The 26,487-nt window shown below is 48.4% G+C and overlaps 2 protein-coding genes across 5 annotated transcripts; both read left to right on the top strand.

Moving 5' to 3' along the window:
* The first annotated feature begins 235 nt into the window (after window positions 1-235).
* NONO (non-POU domain containing octamer binding) lies at window positions 236-15,207 on the top strand. 4 transcript variants are annotated; one of them, XM_074915228.1, is made up of 11 exons: window positions 236-365; window positions 635-765; window positions 3,365-3,558; window positions 4,582-4,883; window positions 7,035-7,130; window positions 8,170-8,366; window positions 8,645-8,729; window positions 9,834-9,936; window positions 11,878-11,920; window positions 12,569-12,678; window positions 14,158-15,207. In XM_074915228.1, exons 2-11 carry the CDS (start codon window positions 645-647, stop codon window positions 14,293-14,295), a joined length of 1,389 nt encoding a protein of 462 aa, XP_074771329.1. In that variant the 5' UTR covers window positions 236-365; window positions 635-644; the 3' UTR covers window positions 14,296-15,207. The 4 variants fall into 4 exon arrangements, with proteins under 4 accessions (XP_074771329.1, XP_074771328.1, XP_074771326.1 ...); XM_074915227.1 differs by having other exon boundaries at window positions 3,338-3,558; XM_074915225.1 differs by having other exon boundaries at window positions 635-810.
* Window positions 15,208-19,572: 4,365 nt separating this feature from the next.
* ITGB1BP2 (integrin subunit beta 1 binding protein 2) lies at window positions 19,573-25,991 on the top strand. The gene is made up of 11 exons (XM_074915133.1): window positions 19,573-19,753; window positions 19,964-20,013; window positions 20,111-20,167; window positions 20,748-20,896; window positions 21,038-21,150; window positions 21,391-21,449; window positions 22,497-22,567; window positions 22,810-22,912; window positions 24,185-24,304; window positions 24,754-24,816; window positions 25,624-25,991. Exons 1-11 carry the CDS (start codon window positions 19,690-19,692, stop codon window positions 25,873-25,875), a joined length of 1,101 nt encoding a protein of 366 aa, XP_074771234.1. The 5' UTR covers window positions 19,573-19,689; the 3' UTR covers window positions 25,876-25,991.
* Window positions 25,992-26,487: the final 496 nt, after the last annotated feature.

The following is a 26,487-nucleotide window of genomic DNA, read 5'->3' as shown; positions in this document are numbered from 1 at the left end:
CGCCGCGCCTGCGCGCCCCCCCCACCCCACTGCGCCTGCGCGGCGCGCTCCGGTGGCTCGTTAGGATCCTTTGTCCCTCGTTCGCTTCTCACCCAAACCTGATGCCCGCGGAGATGATTGGCAGCCAATCGGCTCCGCGCGGAGGGCTGCTGGGGCGGCTAGTCCCGCCTCGCCGCGGCCGGGCTGTGAGTGGCGTTTGAACGCGGCCAGTGGCGGCGCGAAGCCGGAGTCTGAAAGGCCAATGGGAACGCGGGTAGCGGGCGCTCGGATAGGCTGCGCGAGTTCTGGCCGCGCGCGCGCTGCTCTCCGGGCCGCTGCGGGGTGAGGAGGCCGCGACTCGCCTCGACGCCGGCGTCCGCCGTCAGGTGAGGCCGCGACGGTGGCCGGAGCGCGGCTCGGCTCGGCTCCGCCGCAGGGCGGGCGCTCCCGGGCGGCCGCCGCCGCTGGGGCCCTGCAGGGGCCCGCCGCGGCCTGTGCGCCCCGCCCCGCCGCTGCACGCGGCCGCCTTGGCGGGCGGGCGGGCCCCGGTAAGGCGGGGCCGGGGGCGGCGGGAGCTACCCGGGGGCTGGGGCCCGCGGCCGGGAGCTCGGGGTCGAGCTGCGGGCCGCGGCCGACCGGAGGTGTCTGCCTTTAGGTGGGGGAAGATGCAGGGCAACAAGGGCTTCAACATGGAGAAGCAGAACCACACTCCGCGGAAACAGCACCAGCACCAGCAGCACCCGCCGCCGTCCATCCCCGCCAACGGGCAGCAGGCCAACAGCCAGAGTGAGTCCCGGGCCCGCCGCGGGGGGCCGCCCGGCCCCGCTTTGGGTAGGCGTTGAGCGAGCGCCCTCGCTGCGGAGGGTAACTCCGGGTCCCCTTTAGCTGCCGGCCCGTACGGGTGCAACAGGTCTTGGCGGAAACAAACAGAACCTGCTCTTTCGGTTTAAACCAGCCAAAACTCAGGTCCTTAAGCACACCGCGACTTGCATTCGCTGTCCGCCTACAACAGTCAGGTTTTTCCATTGTTGGAGACGGTGGTTTGAATTGCTGCAGCCGGGTTGGTTTTTGGCTTTTTTTGCTCAGTCTAGTCTGAGGGGCATGCGGCTCCCGTAGGTTTGTTTGTAAGCTTCTTATGTTCCCGAAGCTGCGCAGTGATGTAGAAGTTCCTTCTTTGTCTCAAATTCTTAAGGAAAGCTCACTTAGAGAGTTTAGAAGTCTATGAACCTTTAACAGTGCTTCCGTAAACCTTGCAAATACGAGATGGCTTGTTTCCCTTTGGCTCCGTTTCCTTTTTTTCACCAACCATAACAGATGGCTTTTCAACACAGGTTTCCTTAAGTACTAGCAAAATAAATTTGCTGCCTGTAGAGATAGAGTTGCACTAAGAGCCTTATTATAGCAACCTGCAAATATCCATTAAGACTAAATTTTTATATGGGAGGGAACTGAGATCTTATTAGCTTTACTTAATAATATTTCAGTATTCAAGTACCAGCTGACATTGATGATTGAAGTTACTCTGATCTAGTGTGTTTCCAGGTTCTTAATCGGAGTGGACTGTAACTCTGTTACTTGGGATACAGAGGGGGTGCTTGTTCACTGAGACAATACATATTAATGCCTTTTGGGGCCTTGCTGATCTAGCTTGATAGTTTAGAAGTATGGCAGCAAGGCATTGCCATTAACATTTTCAGGGGAGGAAGTGCTTTAGCTATATTAGAGGGGTTTTTTTTTACATTTGGACGCTTTGGCTGTTCAAAAAAACCCTCTATAGCCATCACTTTACATGATTTTTCTATGTTTTATTCTGACAGAGTTGCAGAATTAATTATATACACACACATGCAGAGATACTGGGCTAGTAAAAAAAGTCCCTGTGTATTTTTATTAGGTGACCCTGTTAAAATAGTTCCTTATCAGTTCATAGAAGATAACAGACAAGGGTGGCAGACCAGTCCATTTCTAGTCAGGTTGGAATCAATACAACACAACAACTCTATTGTGGTATTCTCACAGGGATCAGCCTATAGTGAGTGACTATCTCTCATTCCTTAGAGCAGATCTATTTAAGGCAGAACAGTGACAGTAGTATAACTCTGCTGTAAGTTCCTCCTAATGTATTCATGGGCCTTGCAGTTGATCCCCAAATACTTCTGACAGTGTGAAGAAGTTCGCAAGAGAAAACATTCCACTTACGCACCCTTGCTGTGTGAAGTAGATAACTTCCTCTCAGTACGCTTCTACAGATTTACTGTCAGTCTTATTTTTTTTTTTTTTTTAGTGTTAGCCATGGAGGTGTGCTTATTTGCTTATTCTTATAAAAGAGTTGTCCTTGCATGTCTTGCATGCATTGTCTTTGCATGAACCTTTCTTGGTTAGTGCCATGCTTTGTAGCCTGAATCAAAGCTACTCATATTCATAGTTTATTCCATATGTGTGGCCATGAGGTGTGTCCTCTGCAAAGCAAAGTAATTGCTTTCTATGGCTTGCTGTCCTGTGTGGGAAAGTTCTGTATACATTCCAGAAAATGGGACATGGGAAAGTGAAGTGATCATAAAGCCACCCCTGTGTCTGGTGTATAGCAGAGCTTCCAAGATTGTGCTGGACTCTTGCTGAATTAAGGATTAAAGAATGTATATGCATGTGGGGGTTTGAGAAAGTTCCTAGAATCTGTCCTGTTTATTGGTGTTAGATCTAGCATTACTAACTGAATATAGATTTATTTTTTTTTGTAATGAACTTCATAATTTTTCTGAGGTCTCATCTATATGGCTGGTTTTGGGGTGGTTTTTCCCCCCCACACACACTATTTTCACCATTGCAGCCTTCTCTTCAGCTTGGAACCCCAGACTCTAGAACCCAAATCCCATCTCGTAGAATGACAGCTATCTCAAATGTTACCTGTCTGGACAAAATTTTCTCTCTTTGGGTATTTTTCTAGACGTCTGGGGTAGGGTTTTTTGAGTAAAAACCTGGTTGCTGGTCAAACTGTGGCTTTTCTATAATTATTCAGGTTGTAATAGCAAAATCCTGTATTGTAACTACAGTTGATTTTGTTGCAGGCCTATCACCTTGAGTAGATCTCCAAAAGTTGAGTGAAATTTCTCACGTCATTTGAAGCTGCAGTGGTCTTCTTTTCTCCAGTTCTACACTACCTTTCACTTGTGTTTATGAGCACTGAGGTCCAAGCAAGTGTTTTCTTTAAAAAGGATATGGGCCCATTCTGAAATAAAATCCCCTTGTTGCTGTAGAGATGGCTGGAGAGGTTTGAGACCAAAGTGAATGGGTGGTGTTACCTATATTGTCCTGTGTTCACTGTGATGAAACCTAATAGAATTTATCCCCCCAACTGTAGAGCAGCTGTGTACCTTATTCCCCTCAGATGAAGGCCTGACTATTGATCTGAAGAATTTCCGGAAACCTGGTGAAAAGACCTTCACCCAAAGAAGCCGCCTGTTTGTGGGGAATCTGCCCCCAGATATTACAGAGGAAGAAATGAGAAAGTTATTTGAGAAGTATGGCAAGGCAGGTGAAGTCTTCATACACAAGGACAAAGGCTTTGGCTTTATCAGGCTGGTGAGTGACTTGCTACCTTTGGGATGTTTTTGTGGCAATGACTCGCACTGGAGGAGTATCACTAACTGAAAGTAGTAGATGTTCAGATATCTCACTCATTAAGCCTGCTGTTGATTTTAGTAACCTACAAGTGCTTTGTCTAGAGCTTGTTATGAGAAGGAATGTAAATTCAGGCAGTTTGTGGTAGAAATTGAGATCTGATAAAATTATTCTGAAGTCAGTTGGTAGAAAACATAAAGAAAACATGAATGTGATGCTGTTATAGACAAAGTGGACTTCCATTTTCTGGAAGGATGTGAACATGGAATTTCTATGAACACAGGTTGCCATGCATTATTACTGTAGTGGTGAAATGCTCTTGAGGTAGCGGATCTCTAGATGATCACACTGAAGTGTGTCTAGGAGGAAGGTAGCTACCAACATGGCGTAACGTTTCTCAGACTTTACTAGCTCATGTACTACCTTTCTGAAAGCCCAAAGGTGAGCATGAGGTTCCCACACCAAAGTCTGGGGTTCTTTGCTGTAGTGCAGCTGCTTGGTAGTGACTTAAACGAGTGGAAAGGTGTGAATCTGGCATAGGATGTCTTCCATGGCTTGTCATACAATCAGAATTTCCTTTTATACTTACCAGACTTGGCTAGTTGAATGTTTTTTTCATGCATTTATTTTAAAAAAGAAGAGGCATGCTTTGTAGACTTAATATAATTGTGTCTGGTAGATAATAATAATTTAACTGTTTGCTTAGTTTCAGACTGGCTGTTGGATTAAGCTTATGTCTGATACCTTTTCTTCCCCTTCCCCCCCCCCCCCCAACTCTGTACATGCCTATTCAGCTAGAGTCATTGATAACAGAGTAGCTACAGTTTGATATGACACATTTTACCATACTATGGTGAGGGTTATTTGTTCTTCTCTGTGAAGTAACTTGTTCAGGGAAAATAGGCTGGTGACTCTGTTGTGACTGTGACTGGCTGATTCTGTACTGCATTAAGAGTTTTAACGATAACTTTTTTTTATCTTCAGGAAACTCGCACTCTGGCAGAGATTGCAAAGGTGGAACTAGACAACATGCCTCTACGTGGGAAGCAGCTAAGAGTGCGTTTTGCATGCCACAGCGCATCGCTGACGGTCAGGAACCTGCCTCAGTTTGTGTCCAATGAGCTCCTGGAGGAAGCCTTCTCAGTGTTCGGCCAGGTGGAAAGGGCTGTGGTTATTGTGGATGACAGAGGACGATCCTCTGGGAAAGGCATTGTGGAGTTCTCAGGGAAGCCTGCTGCTAGGAAAGCCCTGGATAGATGTAGTGATGGGTCTTTCCTGCTAACTACGTAAGTGTGGAGGGTGAGAAGTGCTGTACTGGCATGTGTGCAGGTTGATGGTGGCTCTGGCATGTGAGCAATGTTTCTTAACGCCAGAGTGGGACAGATGAGATATGGGGCAGTGGTAGGTGATTTACCCAGGGAGAACTTTACTTAGCTTTGTTCCAACAAGAGTGAGTCTGTGCTGAAACTCAGGTCTGAAAACTTTCTTCTGGGAAGCTGCTGGTGGGTAAGTGCATAAAACTTCCCTGTAAGCCCTTCTTCAATAAAGCCTTCTTAGGGCAATTAAAGCAGCCTTTAAGAAGCAGGAGCTATTTCAGAGACCATATGATTTGGTGGAAACGGCGCTCAAGTGTGTTAATTTTGCACTCTGGGTCGCTTCAGAGGCGAGTCTTGGGACTACACAGCATGTGCTGCTGGGGTGGAATGCTGATCCACCACTGTGGACAGGGGATCTGTCAGAGAAGCTGGTCAGATAAATTGGATTGTCTAGAGCGTTCGCCATAATAAACTGTTTTCCTTGTTGCCTTCTACTCAAGCACAAAGCATGTTCTTGCATAATTATGTGAACTTGCTCAAGTAAATGACTAATTTTAGATGCATTCCACAGAGCATGGCTTGTTGCTCTAACTGTTAAGAGGCAACAGTTTTTGATCTCTTAGAAATAAAAATTCCTGTATATTTTGTATGTATGCACCTAGAATTTGTGAATAGAGTATTTCTTGAAATCGGGGCTATAATCCTAATTTCTAAAGTAATTTTATAAGCTTTGTGCTTCTCACTTCTCTCCTTTTCCTGAAGACCTGTGTGTGGCACAGCCCTACACAAGCTTGTTCAGTCTCAAAAAGCAGTTGTTTTGTTTTGTTTTTTTTATTATCTCTTTTCTCCCTGGGACTCTTTGGTGATAACCATCATAGTGTGTAGACTCTGCAGTAGAATTGCCATTGGGGAGCTTTTGTTGATTCAGAAGTGTATATCCTGAAAGAACCATGAAAACAAATTTTTAAAAGTGAGCGTGCAAAACTAATCACTACCAGTGTGTAACTGAGAGCACCTGAGGGTAACATTCAATTTTTTTTGTAGCTATCCATGCATTAGATTCTGATATCTAGAATGGCAAAGCACTATGTTGCTTATTTCTAGTTATGGTTTGGGTTTGATTATATCTGTTCTGGTTTGTCCTAGTTCATGACAGTAACAGCTAGATAAACTGTTTAGAATTGGTTCACACTGGAAAATAAGACTTAATAATGGAATATGTTGCATTGAAGTGAGAAGCTTCAGCTGAGGAGAGAGGTTTTAGTCTCATACCCTGCCTTTCTGCTGGAGTCTGGGCACCGCTTGCATAGCGTGATCATTTCTCTTCCATTTCCCCAGCTCTGGCAGATGGACTTGAGGAGTTACCAAGAAGCTGCACTGCTGCTTTGTGCTGAGGATGAGCAGCATTAGTGCTGTGGTGGGGAGCTAATTCAGAGGGGACACTTCAGGGACACTTCTGTCTCATACTTTCTTCTGCACAGAGAAACCAGGAGGACAGAAGCACACATGTGCAGTGTCTGTGTTGTGAAAGTGGATTTCTTAGGGGGAAATTCAGACAGGGCCCAACAGGCATGTAGAACACTGCTGCTTGGCAATAATGGCATGTGGGAGTCTCACCAGGAGAGTAGGACTGAATGGTACAGGGTACAGCCATCAGTCCCCAGTGAGGAGCAGTGTAGTTACTCTTTGCTTTAGGTAGCAATAAAAAGGGATATAAGGACTCATGCAGCCCATGGTTGGCCATGTAGCAAGGGAGGAAAGGAGAAAAAAAAAAATCAGACTGTAGAGACTACAAGACTTCATGATCCTCCTGGAGGATGTCAGGTTCCAGTTAAGCTGTTAATTTGAACCAGTAGCTGCAAGTATTCTTCTTTCAGTACAGTTTTGGTTCAAATTCAACAAGGATTTTAATTAACAGTTCAGCTCCTCCTATTCTGAAAAGAAAGAAAAAGTGTTCAACATGATTTCTGGTTTCACTTTGGTTGAGATCCCCAACTGCTCTGAATTTCTTTGAGCAGTGCTAAAACCCAGTATTTTGCAAGTTCAAACACAGTACACGTGTTTTCCTACACTGTAAGCTCATTCTTGAATTTTCTTTAAAGCACCTCCTTTTCTTTACAGATTCCCTCGGCCTGTCACTGTGGAGCCCATGGATCAGTATGACGATGAAGAGGGACTACCAGAGAAACTAGTCATCAAAAACCAGCAATATCACAAGTATGTGCCTGCTATGTGATGGGAGATGAGACTACCTGTGGGCTAGGACACTAGCTAGTGCCTCAGTCTTAGGAAGGTGGCTCATCAGTGCTACTAAAGGTCCTCTTTTTTTTCTGTAAATGTGACCTGACTGTGGAAAGAGAATTGCATACACTGTTCTCTTGCCACGGTTAGCAGAAAGTAAGTGGTGGCTTTGGATCTGCGCTGCTGGATAGGACTGGCAGCCTCTACATATTTTTCATAAGTCCACTTGAGTTGTTGGAATAAAAAATTGTGTCAGTTTGAGGTAAGGTGAGATCCCCTTGCTCAGATGAGAAACTGAAGCAAAGACTTAAGTTACTTGTTCTAAGTATTATGGAAAGTCTGTAGAGGAAGCAGACTTGAACCCACAGTGAAAATTTAAGGAATTATGTGAATAGCATTAGGAGATTGTAGAACTATCCAGGTATAAGGCCATGGTCTTTGAAGGCTTCCCCTTGTAAGTAGCTATCATGTGATCCAAGCAGTGGGAATTAGTAAACCACGTGAGCTCATGAATTTTTCAAGTAAGGGAGATGAGAGCCTTAGGAACTAGGAGGCTGCATTAGGAATAGTCATGTGCTTCAGGTGCAGGGGCTGCAGACATTAATTAAATACACACATATTTGGGCAGTGTTTGTTTCTGGAGTGTATCTGTCCATAAGATGTGCAGCAGGAGCAGAGGCTGTTTCTTTCAAGAGTATTTCTAAATGTCTTTACCCAGAATCTTCTGGTGTCTTATGAAAGCACTGTCGTTGCTTGTTATGGAGGGCGGGACACAGTTTCCATGTTCTCCCTAAGTTTCTCCTTTCAGTAAGATGATTCCTGAGGAGCAGACAAACTGGTATCTCAGGCATAGCTATTCGGGAGAAAGTAGAGAAAAAAATGGTTCCTTATTTGTTGCACTAAGAAATGCTTTTCTAACTGTTAAAAGGATCTGCCATTGCATTTAACACACAAATGTGTTTTTCTTGTTTCGTCCTTGCTCTGAAGCATTCACTAGCTCTTCCTTGTTTGTCAGGGAGCGTGAGCAGCCTCCTCGATTTGCACAGCCTGGCAGCTTTGAGTATGAATATGCCATGCGTTGGAAGGCTCTAATAGAAATGGAGAAGCAGCAGCAAGAACAAGTAGACCGCAACATCAAGGAAGCCCGAGAGAAGCTGGAAATGGAAATGGAAGCAGCTCGCCACGAGCACCAAGTTATGCTCATGCGGCAAGGTACCAGTCAAAGATAAATACAGTATCAGAACATGGCCCTGCAGCATCCAGGGGTGGGTAGCTTGGTAGGCTGGCTGGAGCCCGCTGAGGGTGAGCCCTGGTGTAGCTGCTTGACTTACAACTGCGCATGGTAGTGGCAAATGAGTGGAGAGATGTTACTTTGTTGTTGGAGGCTCTGTTACCTTATTCTCTTGTGTGTTACGGTTCTAGTTCAGGAATTGATAAGAGGTGACATGGGAGATGAGTTTGTTTGGGTTTTTTACTGTCATCTTTTACAGATTTAATGAGACGCCAGGAAGAGCTGAGGAGAATGGAAGAATTGCATAACCAAGAAGTACAAAAACGTAAACAGTTGGAACTCAGGTAAGGGCACAGGTTATGAAGTGCCATGAATCCATAATATTATGGAATGAAACACTGCTTAAGTGCACCTCATTGTTCAGTGTGACAATTAATTACTACCTAAAGTGTAGATGTTATTTTAGGCCTTTTTGTTCATAGGGAGAGTGTACAGTTGGTTTAAGATGGGAGAGTTAGGAGTTTCTTCCACTGATCACTGTTTTTTTACAGTTCTGCGTCTCAGTTTAGCTCCTTTACTGAGGCAGTTAGAAAAATCAGAATTGGTGCAGTGATTTGGTGGCTTCAGTGCTTCAGGTTGGGAAACCCTGTTCTAGCATTTCTCTCTCCGTTCCAGCTCTTCCTTGTCTCAGGATCATTTTGAGAAGCTCCAGGAAGATCTCCAGACTACTTCTGTAATAGAAGGGGCTTGAGAGCTGTCTGGCTTGTAGTACATTGCATGTAGTCAGCGTGTATTTGGGAGCTGCCATGTACACAGAATCATTTAGGTTGGAAAAGACCCTTAACATTGAGTTCACCCATAAACATAAGACTGCCAACTCCACCACTAAACCATGTCCCAAAGTGCCACATCTACACTTTCAAATACCTCCAGGGATGGTGTCTCAATCACTTCCCTGGGCAGCCTGTTCCAATGCTTGAGAACCCTTTCAGTGAAGAAATTTTTTCTAATACCCAATCTAAACCTCCCCTAGTGCAACTTGAGGTCATTTCCTCTCATCCTATCACTTGTTACTTGGGAGAAGAGATTGACCCCCACCTCGCTACAGCCTCCTTTCAGGTAGCTGTAGAGGGTGATGAGGTCTCCCCTCAGCTTCCTTTTCTCCAGACTAAACAACCCCAGTTCTCTCAGCTGCTCCTCACAAGATACACACATGGGTGTGCTTATGTTGGGTTTTATAATGACCTCCTTAAAACTGAGTGTTGGAAATGTCTTGGTGCCACGTATATGTTTCTGTTTTCATCATGAGGTATCTAATATTTTAAAGCCTCATCAAAATAATATTCTTAAAGTTGTAAGTTTCCAAACAAGACCTATTAGGCAGTGCTGCAACTGTGATGCAAATGGTTCGGGTAAGTTGTGGTGAGCTTCTTTGGACTTTTTTGCAGGCAAGAGGAAGAACGCAGGCGCCGTGAGGAGGAAATGAGAAGGCAGCAAGAAGAGATGATGAGACGCCAGCAGGAAGGCTTTAAAGGGAATTTTGCTGATGCGGTATGAGGGCTTGTAACTTCCCATTACATGTGGACGCTGACATTAGATTTTTGTCCTTCCGCAGCATGGGGCTTTCTGTGGATGCTTAACTTGTTGGTTGAGGGACCCTATATCTTTAGTGCATTCTACCCTAAATTATTGACTCCCTCCAATCTTAATATGGTTTAGTCTGGAAAATATAAATACCTGTTGTGATTTAACCCCAGCCAGCAACGAAGCACCATGCAGCTGCTTACTCAAATCTTCCCTCCCCAGCCTGGGGAGGAGAATTGAGAACAGGTAAAACTCATGGGTTGAGATAAGAACAGTTTAATAATTGAAATAAAAATAAAATGTAATAATTGTAATGAAAAGGAACATACAAAAAGAGAGTGAAATAAACCCTAAGAAGGACAAGTGATGCACAATGCACTTGCGCACCACACACTGACTCATGCTCAGCCAGTCCCTGAGCGGTGGTTTGTCCCTCCTGGCCCACTCCCCCTGCTTTATATACTGGGCGTGATATTATATGGGATGGAATATTGCTTTGGCCGGTTTGGAGCAGCTGTCCTGGCTACATCCCCTCCCAACTTCTTGTGCCTCTCCAGCCTTCTTGTTCTCAGAGCATGAGAAGCTGAAAAATCCTTGATATAGTGTAAACACTAGCAATAGAAACATCAGGGTGTTATCAACATTATTCTCACACTAAATCTAAAACACAACACCGCATCAGCTTCTAGGAAGAAAATTAACTCTAGCCTTGCCAAAACCAGGACAGTACCCCAGTTACTCTTCCACTGCTGGTATGTAGTATCCTCACTACTTGTCTTGCTGTTCAGAAGAACATGTGCTAACTAATTTTATTCTAACAGTAACAAAGATACACTGTCCTGAAGTACTGCTGCAGAACCCTATTATGGTCATAAACCTGACTGTATCCGTAGTCTGCAGACTGTCTTAGTCATGCTTAGATGAAATGGTCCCAACATGAGGCACTGCTGTAGGCATAGTAATTGCTTGCACTTAGAAATCAGTTGGTCAAGTATTTTCTTGTAATGTACGATGTATGGTAGCCTGCTTTTTAATAGCAGTATCTCCAGTTGTATAAAAAACTGTCTTTGGGTTTTTTTCCTTACATTTCCAGTCCCGCAACTTTCTGTTGTGGAGGTAGCTGTAGTACTATCAAGGTGGTATAACGGCATTGATGCAACTGGGTGTCTTGTGTTTCTGTATCCTGGCAAAATATTAACCCCTAAGCAAAATATTTAAATATATGTCAAACCAAAAAAGCCAAAACTGTGTGACTAGCCTAAATGTGTAAATATTGCCCTGTGTAGCAGAATTCATTATTTCTCTAAACAATAGTGCCTTCATATGATAAGTGGTGACACTGAGACTACAGATGAAGTGAAATATGTTCTTCAGTGCCCTCACTGAAGTGTGGAGGTGCTCCTAGCTTTGCAGTGTAGGAGATCTATAGTATGTCCCCTATGCTCAGTTAATAAAAGGAAAATTGAACTTGCTAACTGATGTTTTAATGCAAGTGATCCAGTGCTGCATCTTTATGTAAGCTTGCATTCCTTTCAACTGGAAAAGCTTCTTAGCTATGCCGAGGAAGTAGCAAAACTAATTCTAGCTGGTGTATTACTGCTGCTCAGCAGATCTTTTCCATCCAGGTATCAGATATCTCTTTATGGTGCTGTTTGGTAAAATCTGCACGTGCAGCTTTAAGCTGGATGTTTTACCATGATTGTGAAAAACAGTCTTTCAGAATGAGATCTTTTAAATAAGACCCGTTTGATCAGCAGTTACCTTGTGAAGGTAGCTCAGATCTCTTGAAATTTACCCTAGGAGTGACTTTTCTGCACAGTTTTCAGTAGCAAAACACCAGATTTGTATAATTACATGTTTTAAAAAGCCTGAATTTTTATAATTTGAAATGAGTGTCTCTTTTTCCAGAGGGAGCCACCAGACATGCGAATGGGACAGATGGGTATGGGAGGTAAGAGTATTCTGTGGCTGTCTTTGTTGCTATGCATGTTCCTTTCCTCCTTTACAAAATCTCTACATTTTTTGAGTAGTTTTATTTTATTGGTTTCTGATTTAGAAACTCAGTCATAGTAATCTTCTCCCAGTTCAGTGACAGGGAGTGTTCATGTGACAGGAAACATGACAAAATTTGGGTATGAGGCAGTACTGTATGTTTGTGAAAGACTCGGTTCAGCAAGCAAAAGACTTGGTTGAAGTTGCTGTCAGGCCCACAGCGTGCTTCAGGAGTTTGTGCTGGTACAGAAACCAGTACATGCAGTGCTGGACCTTGAGCCCAGGAAATAATCTTGATGACTGTTTTTGTATATTTTGTCTACATGATTTAGAGTTTCAGACCACAGATATGAGAGAAAATGAAAACATGATGGAGACTTAGTGGCTAATGAAGTTGGTGAGTGTTAGAGCCTGCTGTAGTTTCATGTGATACTGGAATGCAAGATCAGTTTGTCTTGAGCCAATAGGACAAAGCTAGTTAATAGACCAGGACTCTGTCCCCAGTATAAGTTATGAGGAGCTTACATGGTATTCTGTGGCTCTGGAGTGATGAGTATAGACCCCAGTTACTGTGTCTGCCAGGACATTCTTCAGTTTTCTTTTTCAGGTACCATTGGCATGAATAATAGAGGAGCCATGGGTGGTACCAACGTCCCAGCCGCTGCACCTCCTGCGACTGGTCCTGGAGCTATGATACCTGATGGAGCCATGGGAATGGTAATGTATCTCTGTCTCCTTTTTGTGCACACTTTTTAAATGCAAATTATGTTGCTTCCATTGTTAAGCACCGTGCTGCTAAAGTTGAAGCTTGTTTGTCTACTTAGACCTGTTGCTTATCTCCTGCTGAAATCTTGAGAAGTTAATCTTGTCTTGATAATAGTTGGTAATTTTCAGGAGATTGAGCAAAGTCTAGTAACTACTTACTTTGCTTCCAAGGTAGTGTTAAAACATGTGTTAGAAAGATCTTAGCAATAATATATGGTTATTTGGGAGTTACTGGGCCCATGTATTCCAGCTTTTTATTCATGTAGGGAGCAGTTACTTCGCATGTTTGCTCCAGCTGCTTGGAGTGATCGCAGTGTCCTTCCCTGTGATGTGTGCTGTGGGAATGTTCATGGCTGCTCAGAATTTTTCATCTGTAGGGAGGGGAAAAAGGGTAGGAGTGCTGTGTTACTGCTAGTGCCTCCCCTGCACTGCTGGCAAAGTGAGCACTGAGAGTCCCTGGGACATCCCCATGGGCGATTTTACTCAAGTTTGGATCTGTGTTCTGTAGAACCAGGCAATACCGTGGAGTCATGTACGGTACTAATACCAGCTATGATGTGCATATATATATCGCATTACATTGTGTATATTTGTATCACTGCTGTAAATCTGTGGACAAAGAATAAATGGAACCCAGGAGCCTGGTGTAAAGCAGCTCTGCTCTATGTAGTCGCTTTGCCCCAGTCCAGGGGGAAGGAAGAGACAGTGGTTGTCCCCAGTACCTACCCCAGAGGAAGTACCATGTCCAAGCAGTGGAGCAGGTTGCCCAGAGAGGTTGTGCAGTCTTCATCCTGGGATGTTTGCAAGACCCAACCGGATGAAGCTGTGACTAACCTAGTCTGACCTCATAGCCAACTCTGCTTTGAGCAGCAGGTTGGACTAGAGACCTCCTGAGGTACCTTTCAGTCTGAATTATCCTTTGATCATAAAGGAAGAGGCTGTGCAGTAGCACTTACCCAGCTGGGAGAGGGGAGGGCCAGCTAAAGGAATAGAAATAACAGGATTCTGTCAGGGCATAAGATGAGTATTGCAGACTTATTTTGGAATTGGAGTGTTGTGTACGCCTGGATTGTGACAGTGCTGTAGTATCAATATACTGCTCCTCACTTGCATTCAGTCTGGGTGAAGGAATATGGTGAAAATGTGAAGTTCTCCTTTCCCAGACTGCATTACTCACATGCTCCACAGCAGGGCACTAGCCTGTGAGATGGTGCAGACTATTCAGTATATTTGACTGTCACGTGAGGAATGAAACTTGGTCCTGCAGTGGTCCTGTCAGTCCAGCTTTGGGGGTATTTTTGGTGGGGTTTGTAGCAATGTCATCTGGAATTGCGGAGTCTTGGTAGAATTTGAATCACCTCAGATGGCTTTTAACTGCCCTTTTTTCCTTGTTTTTCTTCCTGCCTCTTCTGCATTTGTCCTCATTGCAAGACTCCACCACCGCCTGCAGATCGCTTTGGCCAGGGCGGTGCGATGGAAGGCCTCGGAGCGATGGGAGGGAACCCACCTGCCTTCAACAGAGGAAATCCAGGGGGTGATTTTGGCCCTAACAAGCGTCGCAGATACTAACGGAATTAAGCTACCCCCCTGCACGTGCCCCAAAGAGGAAAGGAATCTTGGCAGGCCATACAGGGCTCAACTGGGAGGGGGTGGGGGGGTGGGGGGAGGATATTAAAAATAGTTAATTAGGGCCTGTTTTGGTAAAGCCACTCTAGGACAAGGGGAGTGCAGTCTGACTGGTAAAGGTTTTAGAGAATTTCATGTGGTGCATTCCTATAATTTCAATGTGAAAAATGGATTCTGGGAGGCTGCCATGGTTGTTCAGTAACGGTAAAATCTGGCAAGGACCCTAATGCCTTGACCATTCCAGGTTTCCTATTTGCAGCCGGAGTCCTGAGACTAAACTAGATAAAATTGCAGTATGTCTTGGCATTTCTAGTGTAGTGTACCTTGCTTAAGAGCACAGGGAAGTCTGGAGAACTAGGGCAGCATCTGGGTACTTTGCAGCTCCCGTGATTCTGTAAATTTATATAGCTCCAAATGATCCATCATGTAGTGAATTGGGGGAGATTTTATGTTAGTTTATTTCTTTTTTTTTTTTTTTTTTTTCTAACTTGTAGTTATTCTTTTTATCTGGACCATCTGTTTTCTTTAAAGTAGTTGACCGTCATGTGCAGCCTGAATGGCTGGGAGGCTCTTGTTTGGATGGATTTTTTGATAACGTGTTGTATCGCTGTTTATTTTTACTGGTAGTAAAGTACAATCTATTGGATAAAGATACTGTATCTCATGCTGAAGATTTAACTGAAACAAATGTTTGTATAATCTTAACCTTGCCTGTCTTTTGTGTAGAAGTACTACAAGATTTTTCATTTAGTGTAAACTGTTTGAACACAAGCTGTAATTGTCCCACTAACAAGTTTGAGTTTGTCTGAGGAATGTTACAGGAATGCATTATTAAAGTGGATTTTAAGCCTTTTTTATCTGGTGTGTTGTTCTGTTTTTTGAATAAAAATGTGTACATATGGATTGAAGTGAATCAAGCTTCAGATTATGATGCAAAAGCTGTTCTTGTGTAGCTCTATAAAGAGGGTGTTCAACCCCTGAGAATTTTCTAACTGTTTTCTTTGCCACAGAATGAGTTTTATTTGTGTGATGGAACGAGACCTTCAGCCTTTCAGAGTACAGTAAGGGAGCTGCTGATGCACCTCAGATGTGTCTGTGTTGTGCATGCAGAGAAGTAAGACACAAGACTTGCTCGTGAGTCACTGGGAGTGTAGAGTTCAATTTGTGTCTCATCTTCATAGTACAGAGTTGTCTGTCTGTCTCTGCCCTGTGTGGCAGTTGCCTCTGGCAGGGGTGCAAACCTTCCTGCAGAGCTCTGAACTCCTGTGCTGGGGCAGGAAGCGGAGGATTCTTTGTAACTGCCAGTGGCAACAGTAAAGCTTTATCTTGTGTAATACATGAGGGAATCTGTAGGGACAGGAGCCTTCTGTGAGTTGTGTTCTCACACTGAAGCTCTTGAGATGGGGAGGGGGAAGTGGGGGGGAGTTCAGAAATTCGTTGGAAAAGAAGAGAGAAAGTCACATACTAAGAGCATAAGGAGCTGCCTTACAGACTTGTGAAATAATAGGGAAGATGAAAACGTTTTCAGATGCCTAATGTTACGAAGGCAATAATATTAAAAAAGGGTTTGGTCCTGCGGGTACTCTGTAAGTAGGGAAAGATGAAATAATCACTCTGCAGGTTTTATTGGTTTATTCCTGTCATCTGATGTCTTATAATTAGCCCAGAATGGTATGATTGATAAACTGTATTGAAGAGAAACTGCAGCTGACGTTCGTGTTTCTTTTGCTTGTTTGGTTTTCCACATTTGAAAGCATCAGCACTAGTAGCTGTCTTGCTGAGATGATACAGTATTTAATGGTGATTATCAGGGCGATTGTGACTTTACCTGTAGGTACAGAATGAAAAGTTTGGTGATATTTTTCACCTGGCACGTTTGCTAGGATAGCTAAATATTGCAGAATATCAAATAAGTTGGCAAGAATGCTGATTAGTTTTTCTGTTGCCCTGTGGAGAGGATGCATCTGTTCTTGTGGTTTGTGTCTGGAACATGGCTGGCATGGTTGTTTGGTAAGTACATCATTTAATTCCAAAGTGTGAAATATTAGGTGAAGAAACTGAAGCTGCACCCAGGTGTCTGTATTGTCTCTCATCCTGCCCGTTGCTCAGCTAGCTTGCTTGTTAGTGAGCAGTCAAAAGAGAAGCTGCTGCCTTAGGGAAATAAATGGCAGAGCTCAGATGTTCAGCAGTGCTCTGCTGCTGCCTCAGTCCTATTCAAGTGTAACATAAGGATGGGTCTGCTTACTGCTTTTCCCTGGGAGAAAAGGGATATAGTAACAGGGTATGTAAAATCATGGGGAAGAAGGGATTTAGCACAGCTCAAAGCCCATCTAACACGATCAGTACAAGGTGAAAATTGAAGATCCAATAATAGCAAATGAAGAAGACTAAAACTACACTCTGGGTGAGTGCCAGAGATTAACTATTCTCATTTGCTTTAAAGGAGGAGGCTGAAAACCTGTGATTGAGGTTCTAGTAAGGAAATTGTAAAGGAAACCATTACTGAAGGTTTTCAGAGGCGTGCAGCAGGAGGAAATGGCACCAGGGACTTGCTTGTAGTGCAGAAACATTTAAGACTGGCACAGGAGTGAGCAAGGCTGCCTTACTGCAGAGCACTTCTAGATGCTGGAGTCTGCTGAAGCACTTTGGGGTTTGCTGGTGGTGCTTGCGCGGCTTGGATGAGGTAGTGAGTGCAGCTCCAGAGGCTGGGCTCTGCACAAGCCCTCTTGGGACGTGCTGAGTTCAGACAGTGTGCAGAAGGGAATGCTCTCCTCCGTGTGCTTTTCCACATCGCTGACTCTTACATAGTTGCAGACTGAAGTATTGTGGCTATCATGAGGAGACACCCTTGCCTTCTGCTGCCGTATCTGATCAGCTTGTGCACATAAAACAAACGGGCTTTATATTTAATTGTCAGCTAGCCTGTTCCTTGCAAGGTATTTCAAAGGTGTTAGTCACAACTGTCCCTGCACAGCCAGCTTGCACAGTGACTTCTGCTTTACTTGGAGCTCTGCCCCAGAGGAAGGCTGGACTCAGAACCCAGCCCTGTGGCCCCGATGCAACAGTGAGAAGCCACAGCTTCAAACTGGATGCTGTGTGATGGATGTGCATGCCAGCATGTTCTTTGCCATCACCCGAACATCATCTCTTTTTCCTCATTTTTAAAGTACCAGTTCTAGCAAGACCTTGAGTCTGCTGGTGGCTGACCGAGCAGGTCTCCTGGAGCTCGAATCTGTTTCATGGTGGATGTCTTGTTTCTGTTTTGCAGGCTGTGCCCCCCTCACCTTGTCCTCCCTGGGGAGTCTTCCCTTGGGCCGGGAGCTGTGGACACCCCAGTTGACCATGTGTCACTGTGCTATGTTCTCAGTAAGTTCTATCCTTTGAGCCACCTCATCCTCTGCTGATATTTTCAGCGGTGCAGCAAAGGAGCAAGGACAGAGCAGTGTTGCTGCAGGCTCTCAGATGCCTGCTGCTGCTCCTCAGGTGCTTGGGGGGCTTTGCTCGGCCACGGCCCCCCGCAGGTACCTGCTGGTCCCTCTGTGATGTCCTCGTGTGTGGGTCAGTCACAGCATCCTCTTGGCATTTCCTCCCAGGCGTGTGAAGTAACCTGAGCTCCAGATTCTCACTGGCATGGGGATGGTGACAGCTGCAGCCTTGCTGACAGCTCGTGGAAAGGACAAGGACATCTGAAACCTTATAGCTCTGCTCAGCCTCCAGGACCACAAATTCCCCCGTCACAGGGCTCTGCCCAGCTTTGTGCGTCCCAAGTGATCCTTCCTGCCTGAGCAGAGGCTCTGGATGCCAGCAGTGGTTTTTTACCAACCTTTGGGACTGGTGCGTCTTTTACTGTGTCTTGAGGCACTGCAGTACCTTTGAAGGGAGGTATCGGCTTGAAGCCACATGGCTCATGCTGGTGTGACAGTTCCCCCGTGTCCTCATGTTTCTCTCCTAGCTTTTGTGTTGGATCTGGATTTATACACAGGCTGCCAATGTGTAAGGAGGCCTGATGGTGGTACGTGTCCTCCCCTCCAGCGGGGCCATCTTCCTTGCTAATGAGATGACAAGGAAAATATCTGATGTTGTGCTGGCTAGAGCATCTCAAGGTGAGGATGGCAGAACTGAGCCAGAGGTGGAGCAGCAGGGCAGTGCGAAATGAGTCTGGAGTCATCTCCCTGGTGAGCTCCAGAATTTTGGTAGGGGTTCATCCTAACTCTGAACTATGAGATCCCCTTGGGGTGGTAGCAGATCCTGCAGGCTGTTGTAAGGGGATTAACTAGGTTAAACAAACATCATGGGGCAGGGATGGCGTTACATCAGCCACGGCAGACCCTGAGGATTCCCCTCCTGAGCAGGCTCTCTGGGCAGCTGCTGCCTGCAGGACCTGCCCTTTGCGCTCTGATAGCACCAAGGACTTATGTTGAACGCGGTTCCTGAGCAGAAATGCTCTCCAGGTGCCCTGTGCTCTGGCAGCTCAGGGCAGCACCTGGGAAACAACTCTCTCTGCAAACAGGAACAATAAAAAGAAAATATTTGGTTTAGATGCTTGTAGGAACTAAGTAAAACCTTTGATTTCAAGAGGGTTGCCTGTTTGTAGACGAAAACCCTTGGGTCCCAGAATGGGAGCAGGGAGCCTGAGCAAACCCCTCGCAGGTATGGAGGCCCACATAACATTTTGCACTCTTCTTCTATGACGACAATGATCTTCCAGGGGACAGATTTCATCCCTGGGTTGCACAAGACCCTTCATCAAAGGATGTCTTGGCCACACACACTGCTTTGGTACACCAGTGCCTCTCTCTAGGACAAAGTTCTGCATTTGAGGGGAGATCAACACAGGTTTTGCCCTGGGACTCTGGGAAGCCTCTTCCCTTTTTTTTTCATGAAACTTTCAGCTGCTTCTATAAATGCTACAGAAACTGAGAGCAGTTGGACAAGAGGGGTCACAGGTTGCCCCAAGCCAAGCATGAACACTGGACTGGCGCTGATGCCTCCATGCTGGATGCTGGTGGGACAGCAAGTGCTGGAAGGTCCTTTTCCCACCCCAGGTGTGGAGCCACCTTGCAGCACCCATTCCCTATGCCGGGCACAGGGGCAGGGCAGAAATGCCTCTTGAGATAATGTGGGCGGCGGGTCCGGTCAGCTGCTGAGCTGCTATGTCCTTCTTTAGCCTGCTCTCGAGTTACCAGCCACCTCCTCCAGCTGCCTCCAAAGATAGGCAAAGCCACCTCCCAGCGCCTGGGCTGGAAACTGCGGGAAGCAGAGGGGGGCTCATGAACAGGGATGAGATTCATGGGATTTTTGTGTAAGGAGTGAAGGACACCGCAAGTAGCCTGAGCTATGGCGTCGCTGTGCTACAACAAGGGCTGTGGTCAGAGGTTTGATCCTGAGCACAACGCGAAGGGTAAGTGGCTAGTCTGCCCTGCACTGGGGTGAGCGGGAATGCATGCTGCTTTTCTGGTCTGTGGCCTTGGCCGCCCTGCTGAGGCCTGAGCTGAGTCCAGCACAGGCAGGCCCGCATGGCAGGAGCTGGCTCAGGAGCTGCCAGGCATCATGGGTGGTTTGTGGGCAGGATTGCTCCTTCTGAAAGTTTCTGTGTGATTTTCCCTTTTAGATTCCTGCCTGTATCACCCGGGTGTCCCCATCTTCCATGATGCCCTGAAGGTGAGTGGGCAGGAGTCAGGGCTGCAGCTGCAGGGAGGGACCTTGTGCCCGGCAGGATTGCCCGTATCTGACCAGTTTGTCATCTTCTGGTGCCTAGGGCTGGTCTTGTTGCAAGAAACGTACAACAGACTTCTCAGAGTTCCTCTCCATAAAGGTGAGCAACCCAACAGCCCAAATGCACCCCCTCTTCCTCTGTCTTATCCTCCTTGCCCCTGCTCTGTCCTGTCCCATCCTCATCTTGTGCTGAGGCTGCCCACTTTGCCCTGCTGGCCAGGGATATCCTATCTGCTTCCAAAGAGCCTGCAAGCAAGGGTGCTGCTCCCAAAGTGCAGGGCAGGCGCTCCCGGAGAAGGGTGCCAGAAGGGGCTGGGATCCCCCAGCAGAATCCTGCAGGATAAACACAAATGCCTCAAGTGCCAGCACAGCTGTGAATGTCTGAGCAGTCCTGGGGTGGGGGGGAGGAGGCAGCAGAGGCCTTGACGACATGGGGGAGACTCTCGCTGCGCTCCAGCTGCCAGGCTGGGGTGCAGCAGAGCTGAGACCTGCCTGCTATGGCCCCAGTGAGGCTGCCACACAATCTTATCCCTGTGGACACAGCCCCGGCTCTGGTGCAGGGTCAGAGCCCCATCCCTGCAGGACACAGAGCCACCAGCGCATGGAAACTCACAGGGTTTGGGAGCAGCCGCCAGGTTAGAGAGGGCAGAGTGGGCATCAGGCTTGCCTCTGCTGCTCAGGGATGTACAAAGGGGTTTCACAGCAAGGAGAAGCCCCCTGAGCCTTTCAGCCAAGAGGAAACCTCAGACAAGCCGAAGGCAAAACCAGTGGAGGAGCTTATTTTCCAAGGACCAAAGTCAGCTGAGAAGATGCGGCAGGAAAGACCAAGGTGAGATGGGCTCAACTAACAGTTTCATCCTGCTGTGCCGCTTCTTCTGCACTTGTCCTGCCCTGCTGCTTCCTTAGGAGAAGCAATGACACTTAAACTGAAAAAAAACCCCACTCAGACTTTGCTGCTGCTGTTTCCCAGCTCTGATGAGCCAAGACAACTGCTGCCAATTAAAGTATCCAGGTCTCTGGAGCAGGCACTGAAGAAATTGAACCTGTCCTCCAAGGATGAGGCACCTGAGGGCAGTTGCACAGGTAGTGATGAGCTGATGGATGGCAGCATTGTTGCACGTGGCAGGTTCACTGCAGGGTGGCAGTGCTGCATGTTCAGCCAACTGCAAACCCTCAGAGCTGCATCACAGCGGTGCGTTGCAACGGGCTTTGCTCAGGGGCTGTGCGTGCTCAGCTGGGGAGCTGGCACTGGGGCTGCAGGGAGGGTTTGGGGGCAGGCACGGGTGGCGTGTGCCCTCGGTTGAAGCTGTGTTGCTCCCACAGGGGAGGCGGCTGCCCAGGTGAGAGCTGGTACCACCTGCAAGAATGCAGCCTGCAAGGCGGTGAGTACCTGGCAGGGCCCCGTCTTTGCAGGGTCTGCGCTGTGTGGCCGGGAGCATCACAGCTCCAGTGAGGGGGCTCGTCTCCCAGCTGCCACCAGGTGCGGGCAGGGTGTGGGGCGGGTGGAAGGTGGCAGTGCCCATCGGCTCCATATGCTCCTGCTCATCCGGAACTGCTCCCTCTGCCGCCTCTCAGCCACGTTCCTGCAGAAGGCTTCCAGATTCCTGGATTGGTGGTACATTTACATTTCACTGCTGCTAATTGACTGTTCTTGTCTGGATTCCTTGAGCCTTTTGTTGTATTTTCTCCCCATTCCTGAGGGGGAAGGAGTGAGGGACGAGCTGCATAAGGATCAGTTACCCTCTGGGCTCAAACCACGACAGAAATACATCACATACTCAGGATATGGGCATATTGTTAAAATGCAGTAGAGTAATTCCCACCTGCATTTAATTAACGCAGCACAGTCCACTTTCTATCTTGCCCCAAGGCCACCTTGTGTAGGACTCTGCCTGCCTTGAGGTGTGTGCTGGAGGGACCAAGCTGCAGGAGGGCTGACATGCTTGGAAAGCAGCCGAGAGGAGTGAGCAGGGAGCAAAAGGCAAAAGGCAGATGAGGACATGAGACTGACATGCTCTTGGAAGGAGAGGAAAGGACAGGGTGGATGAACGTCCCCTTGCATCTCAGAGCAAGTTTCTGTGGTGTCCAAACTTGCCCACTGACCCAGTGCCGACCAGCTCCAGGCTGGGACCAGGCTGTGTTTGGGAGAGGGCATACAGAAGGGCTGCTGCCAGGGTTATGGGGGTGACACTGGGGTGCCAGTGAGGCTGGGGTGGCTGCCCTGCTGGCAGGGAGCAGGGACCAGTGCCAGCCTGCCAGCTGGGCATACTCCCAGAGTAAGTCCTCACAGATGCAGGACCCAGCAAAACGGTGATACTGGGCATCGTGCTGTGCCCTATGCTGGGGTGGGCACCAACAGGCAGATGCCTGGCTGTGCCATGCCATGCCAGAGGCGCAGCCAAAACTTTCCTCTGTTTCTCGCTCCACAGATCTACCAGGGCTCAGAGAGCAACACAGAGGTTTGTACTTTCCATCCTGGTGTTCCTGTCTTCCACGAGGGGTAAGAAACAACCCTTTACCGGGGAAGCACACTGACCTGCTGAGGGCAGAAAGTACCACACTGCAAGGTTGTGTGGCCTCAGCAGCACGGCTGGTGTGGTCGTGGGTGACCTCCCGCCGGATGACAGGTGGGCAGGGGGAGCTGTTAGTTCTGAGCCCCTCTCCCCCACCACTCTGAAGCCGCTGTGTCCCCTCTCCTACTCCCGCGGGCACTCCCTGCTCAGGTCACTCCATTCTCCCCAGGATGAAGTACTGGAGCTGCTGCAGAGTCAAAACGACAGACTTCAGCGCCTTCCTGGAGCAGCCAGGCTGCAGCAGCGGGCAGCACTGCTGGATGGGGAAGGGGGTAAGGGGGTCTCGGCAGGGGCGACTGTGTGAGCAAAGTGCCATTACTGACATCTGAGGAGTGCTCCTTCCCTTGCTCGGCATTCACACGGGTTTCTGCATGTAATTACCTTAATTTTCATAATTGCCGACAGATTACTGCTCAGGGTTTGAATGCCTAATCTTCACCCATCTGCTCTTTAAAATGCTGCTCCTGCATTCACAAAATGTGTCAGTTCTCACAGCCATTGGACAGATGTGCAATAGGAAGCTGAATGAGGAAGGATCTGGCCCCAGGCACAGCATAGCCAGTGCTGCAAGCTTCGGCACAGGGACAGGCAGCTGAGCATGGGAAAAGCTCTGCAAGAAAAACCCTGAAAAGTTTTGACAGTTGGCTGCAGATGACTGAATTTGGTTTTAATGAAGCTTTCCCTCTGCAGCTGTTTCCCAGGAGGGACCTCACCTGCACAGCCATGTGGTGGTGTGGCAGGGCAATGGGGAGATCTCAATTCCCCATATTGTGTGTGTGTAAGTTTCCCCAGGAAAGCTCTTTGTTGGAAACAGGCTTGAGCTGGGAAAGTTGCACCTGAGCAGCCCAGGATATCCCTGAAAGTGCATCATGTTCCTCTGAGTCAACTCCCTCTGAGCCCAGTCTGTTCTTTGTCCTGGAGCAGAAAAACTATAGTGGATGTAAAGGAGGCTGCAGTGAATGAACTGTGATGTTGTGATGCAGATGCTTTGTGCTAATTGTCACCTGAGTTTGGGGCTGGGATTCCTCCTGGGGCATTTCTTTGGCTGCCAATGCAGAGGGCAGCAGGGGGTCTGTCTCCTGGTGATGCTCAGAAATGCCTGGTGGGGCCAAAGCTGCCTGTGGCACAGACTGGGTAGGGGTCCTGTGGGAGAAAGGTGAGCCCCAACTGACCACGTTTCACCTATCTCCCAAATTCAGCATGGTGGCATGATCTGTGTCTAGCAACAGCCCCTGCACTGCCCTCCAGACCAAGTTTCCTTATTGTGCACAGTGCCTGTGAGCTTGGGCACAGCAGAGTGACTCTGGAACAAGAAAGAGGTGTCTCTGGCCTTAACATATCATTCTGGAGCAGCCCCAAGCACAGCACAGATGCCCCATATTGCACGGGACAGCTTGGCAGAGCTGCGAGAAAGGCAGGGTTTGATCTTGCTTAGCTGGTGCTCTGTGAAGGAGATGTGCAAAGGAACATCTTCCAGCACAGACTTCCTCTTTGGGGTGTGCTTGGCTAGATGACATGCTGTGATGGTTTCCTCTCCCTGGCAGGACAAGAAGGCGGTGTCATGCCGGCAGGACTGGCATCAAACCAGCAGTCAGGTGGTGGTGACAGTCTATGCCAAGAATCCCCTGCCCGCCCTCAGCAGTGTGAAAGCCAACCGCACCGTGGTGAGTGGGGCTGGCAGAGCTGGGCTGGGGATGTGCTCCTTCACCGTACCTCATTTTGATGAGACAACAGCCAGGACCCCACCAGGTGCCTGGTGCTCTTTGATGGCCTGTTTGCTCTGTTGCTGCAGCTGGGGTTGGCACTGCTAACCTGCTGTCCCCGAGCTGAGAGCCCAGCGGCTTCGCTGCTACAGCAGCATCTGCCCAGCCCCGCTGGCTCAGTGGCTTTCAGCCTCAGCGGGTAGCTTTTCTGGCCTTGCATCCCTCCACTGGTAGCAGAGGTGAACCTGGCATACTTTGAGAGGGTGAAATGCTCCCAGATGCTGAGGAGATTGCCAGACTATTACATTGAAACCAGGATGCAGGATGTGTTATGGTGCTGGAAGGCAACTGCACTGTCCAGGGGAAGAGCTCTGGCTACCCACTCAGATAATTTTCTGTTGATCTTTCAGCTTGAGGTTTACATCATCTTTGAAGGGAATAAGATTTTCCAGGCGGAACTGGATCTCTGGGGGGTAAGATCCTGTTTGCTATGATTTCCCTGTTCCAGTAGTCTGCGTGGGGCTCGGCTGCAATACTGCGAGGCAGCCTGTGCTTGCTCTTGCTCCTGGGCCAGGTTGCCCAGGTACCAGTGTTTATAGCCATCCCTGCTAGGGAAATGCCTTAGGGTTTGTGAGGAGGCAGCCTCTGTTTCAGAGGCTGCCGGTGGCTGAACCCATTGATCCTGGACTAAGAGCAGAGCTGGACATCTCGATGGCTCTGTAAGTGTTCTGGGTTTGGTCCCAGACTGCTCCAAAGGGTCTTTGGCCCAGTAGGTCCCTGCCTCCCCCTGCAGTCCTGCTGTGAGTGTGGGCAGGAAGGGCTGTGAGGGGTGAGACTAGCTCTCTGATTTCTCAGCTGCTTGCTGGCTGTGGAGGAGCAGTGATGCTCAGGAATTTGCATGTGCATTTTTTGCCTTTATTTCTGGCGTGTGCTGCCTCTGCCCGCAGACAGCAGAGCGTGCTGCCGGCTGTGGGTATGCCTGTGTCTCAGCACAGCTCATTGCCGTGGGGAGAGGGCTGTACCGCAGCCATGCACGTGGCTGTGGCTAGCTGAGCTCTCCTGAGCTCTGTACCAGCATTGCAGTGCTGCTTAGATGTAATATTGTTAAGCTCAGCTGAAGCTGAGGTTTCATCCCACTCTGTCTCCTGGCACAGGAGAGATTTCTCCTTCTCTTCTCCTCTCCTCTCTTCTCCTCTGGCAGGGCTCTGCCAGAAAGGGGAAGGATGAGCATGTGGTGCCTGCCCTCCCCTGCCCAGCTCACCACACCTTTCCCTCTCTAGGTCATCGCAATAGAGAAGAGCTTTGTGAGCATGGTCCCTACCAAGGTGGAGATCACACTTTGTAAAGCCAGCCCGGGCTCCTGGGCCAAGCTGGAGCTCCCCCAAAGCAGGTCACACTCCCGGGGCGAGCAGGAGAAGGAAGCTGCCAACGCAGAGATGTCCGGGGCAGTGCAGGGGGAGGACTCGGATGACAGCTTGAGCTGGTCGGAGGAGGAAGATGAGGAGCTGGACATGGGAACACCAAGCAACTGACAGTCAAGTGCTTCAGCAGCTGAGCTCCAGAGGAGCAGAGCCAGCCCAGAGCTGCGTGCAGGCTGCAGCACGCCCTCTCCCCCGGTCAGAAGGGGCAAGTAATAAAAACCCAGAGCAAAGGTTATACTCTGAAATTCCTGATAGGCGCTTAAGAAACATCCGCAGGCTGAACCCTGCCACCTGTCTCTCCTGTGCCCTCTTGCCTACACCTCAGGCCCCCAAGGGGCCGGGGGTGCTCATAGCCCGGGTGTCCCGCCTGACCCTGCCGGTTCTGGGGGGCGCAGAACCCCGGGGCAGCAGGGTGAGCCCAGCTTAAGCCCCTACGCCACCTCACTCCCTCTTGGGCGGGAAAGGGGAGCCGGGCCCGAGCGGTTTGGAGGGAGATGGCGACCGTGGGCACGAGGGAAGAGTCATGGCTGCCTGCGGCTGCCGCGGCGACGTGCCGGCCGCCTCTGCAAAGACCTTTCCAGGCCTGAGACTGCCCGGGTGCGAGCGGCCGGTACTGACTAACAGACGAGGCGGCCGGCGGTGGCGGGGGATCCCCGAGGGGGTTTCGCCGTGTGACACCTCCCAGCGCCGCCAAGGGGGCGGGCGGAGGGCGGCGCCCACCCC

The sequence above is a fragment of the Athene noctua genome, chromosome 11, assembly GCF_965140245.1.
Source record: "Athene noctua chromosome 11, bAthNoc1.hap1.1, whole genome shotgun sequence".
Taxonomy (NCBI): domain Eukaryota; kingdom Metazoa; phylum Chordata; class Aves; order Strigiformes; family Strigidae; genus Athene; species Athene noctua.
Note: the sequence above shows the minus strand (reverse complement) of the source record. Positions and strands in the feature narration are given on the sequence as shown.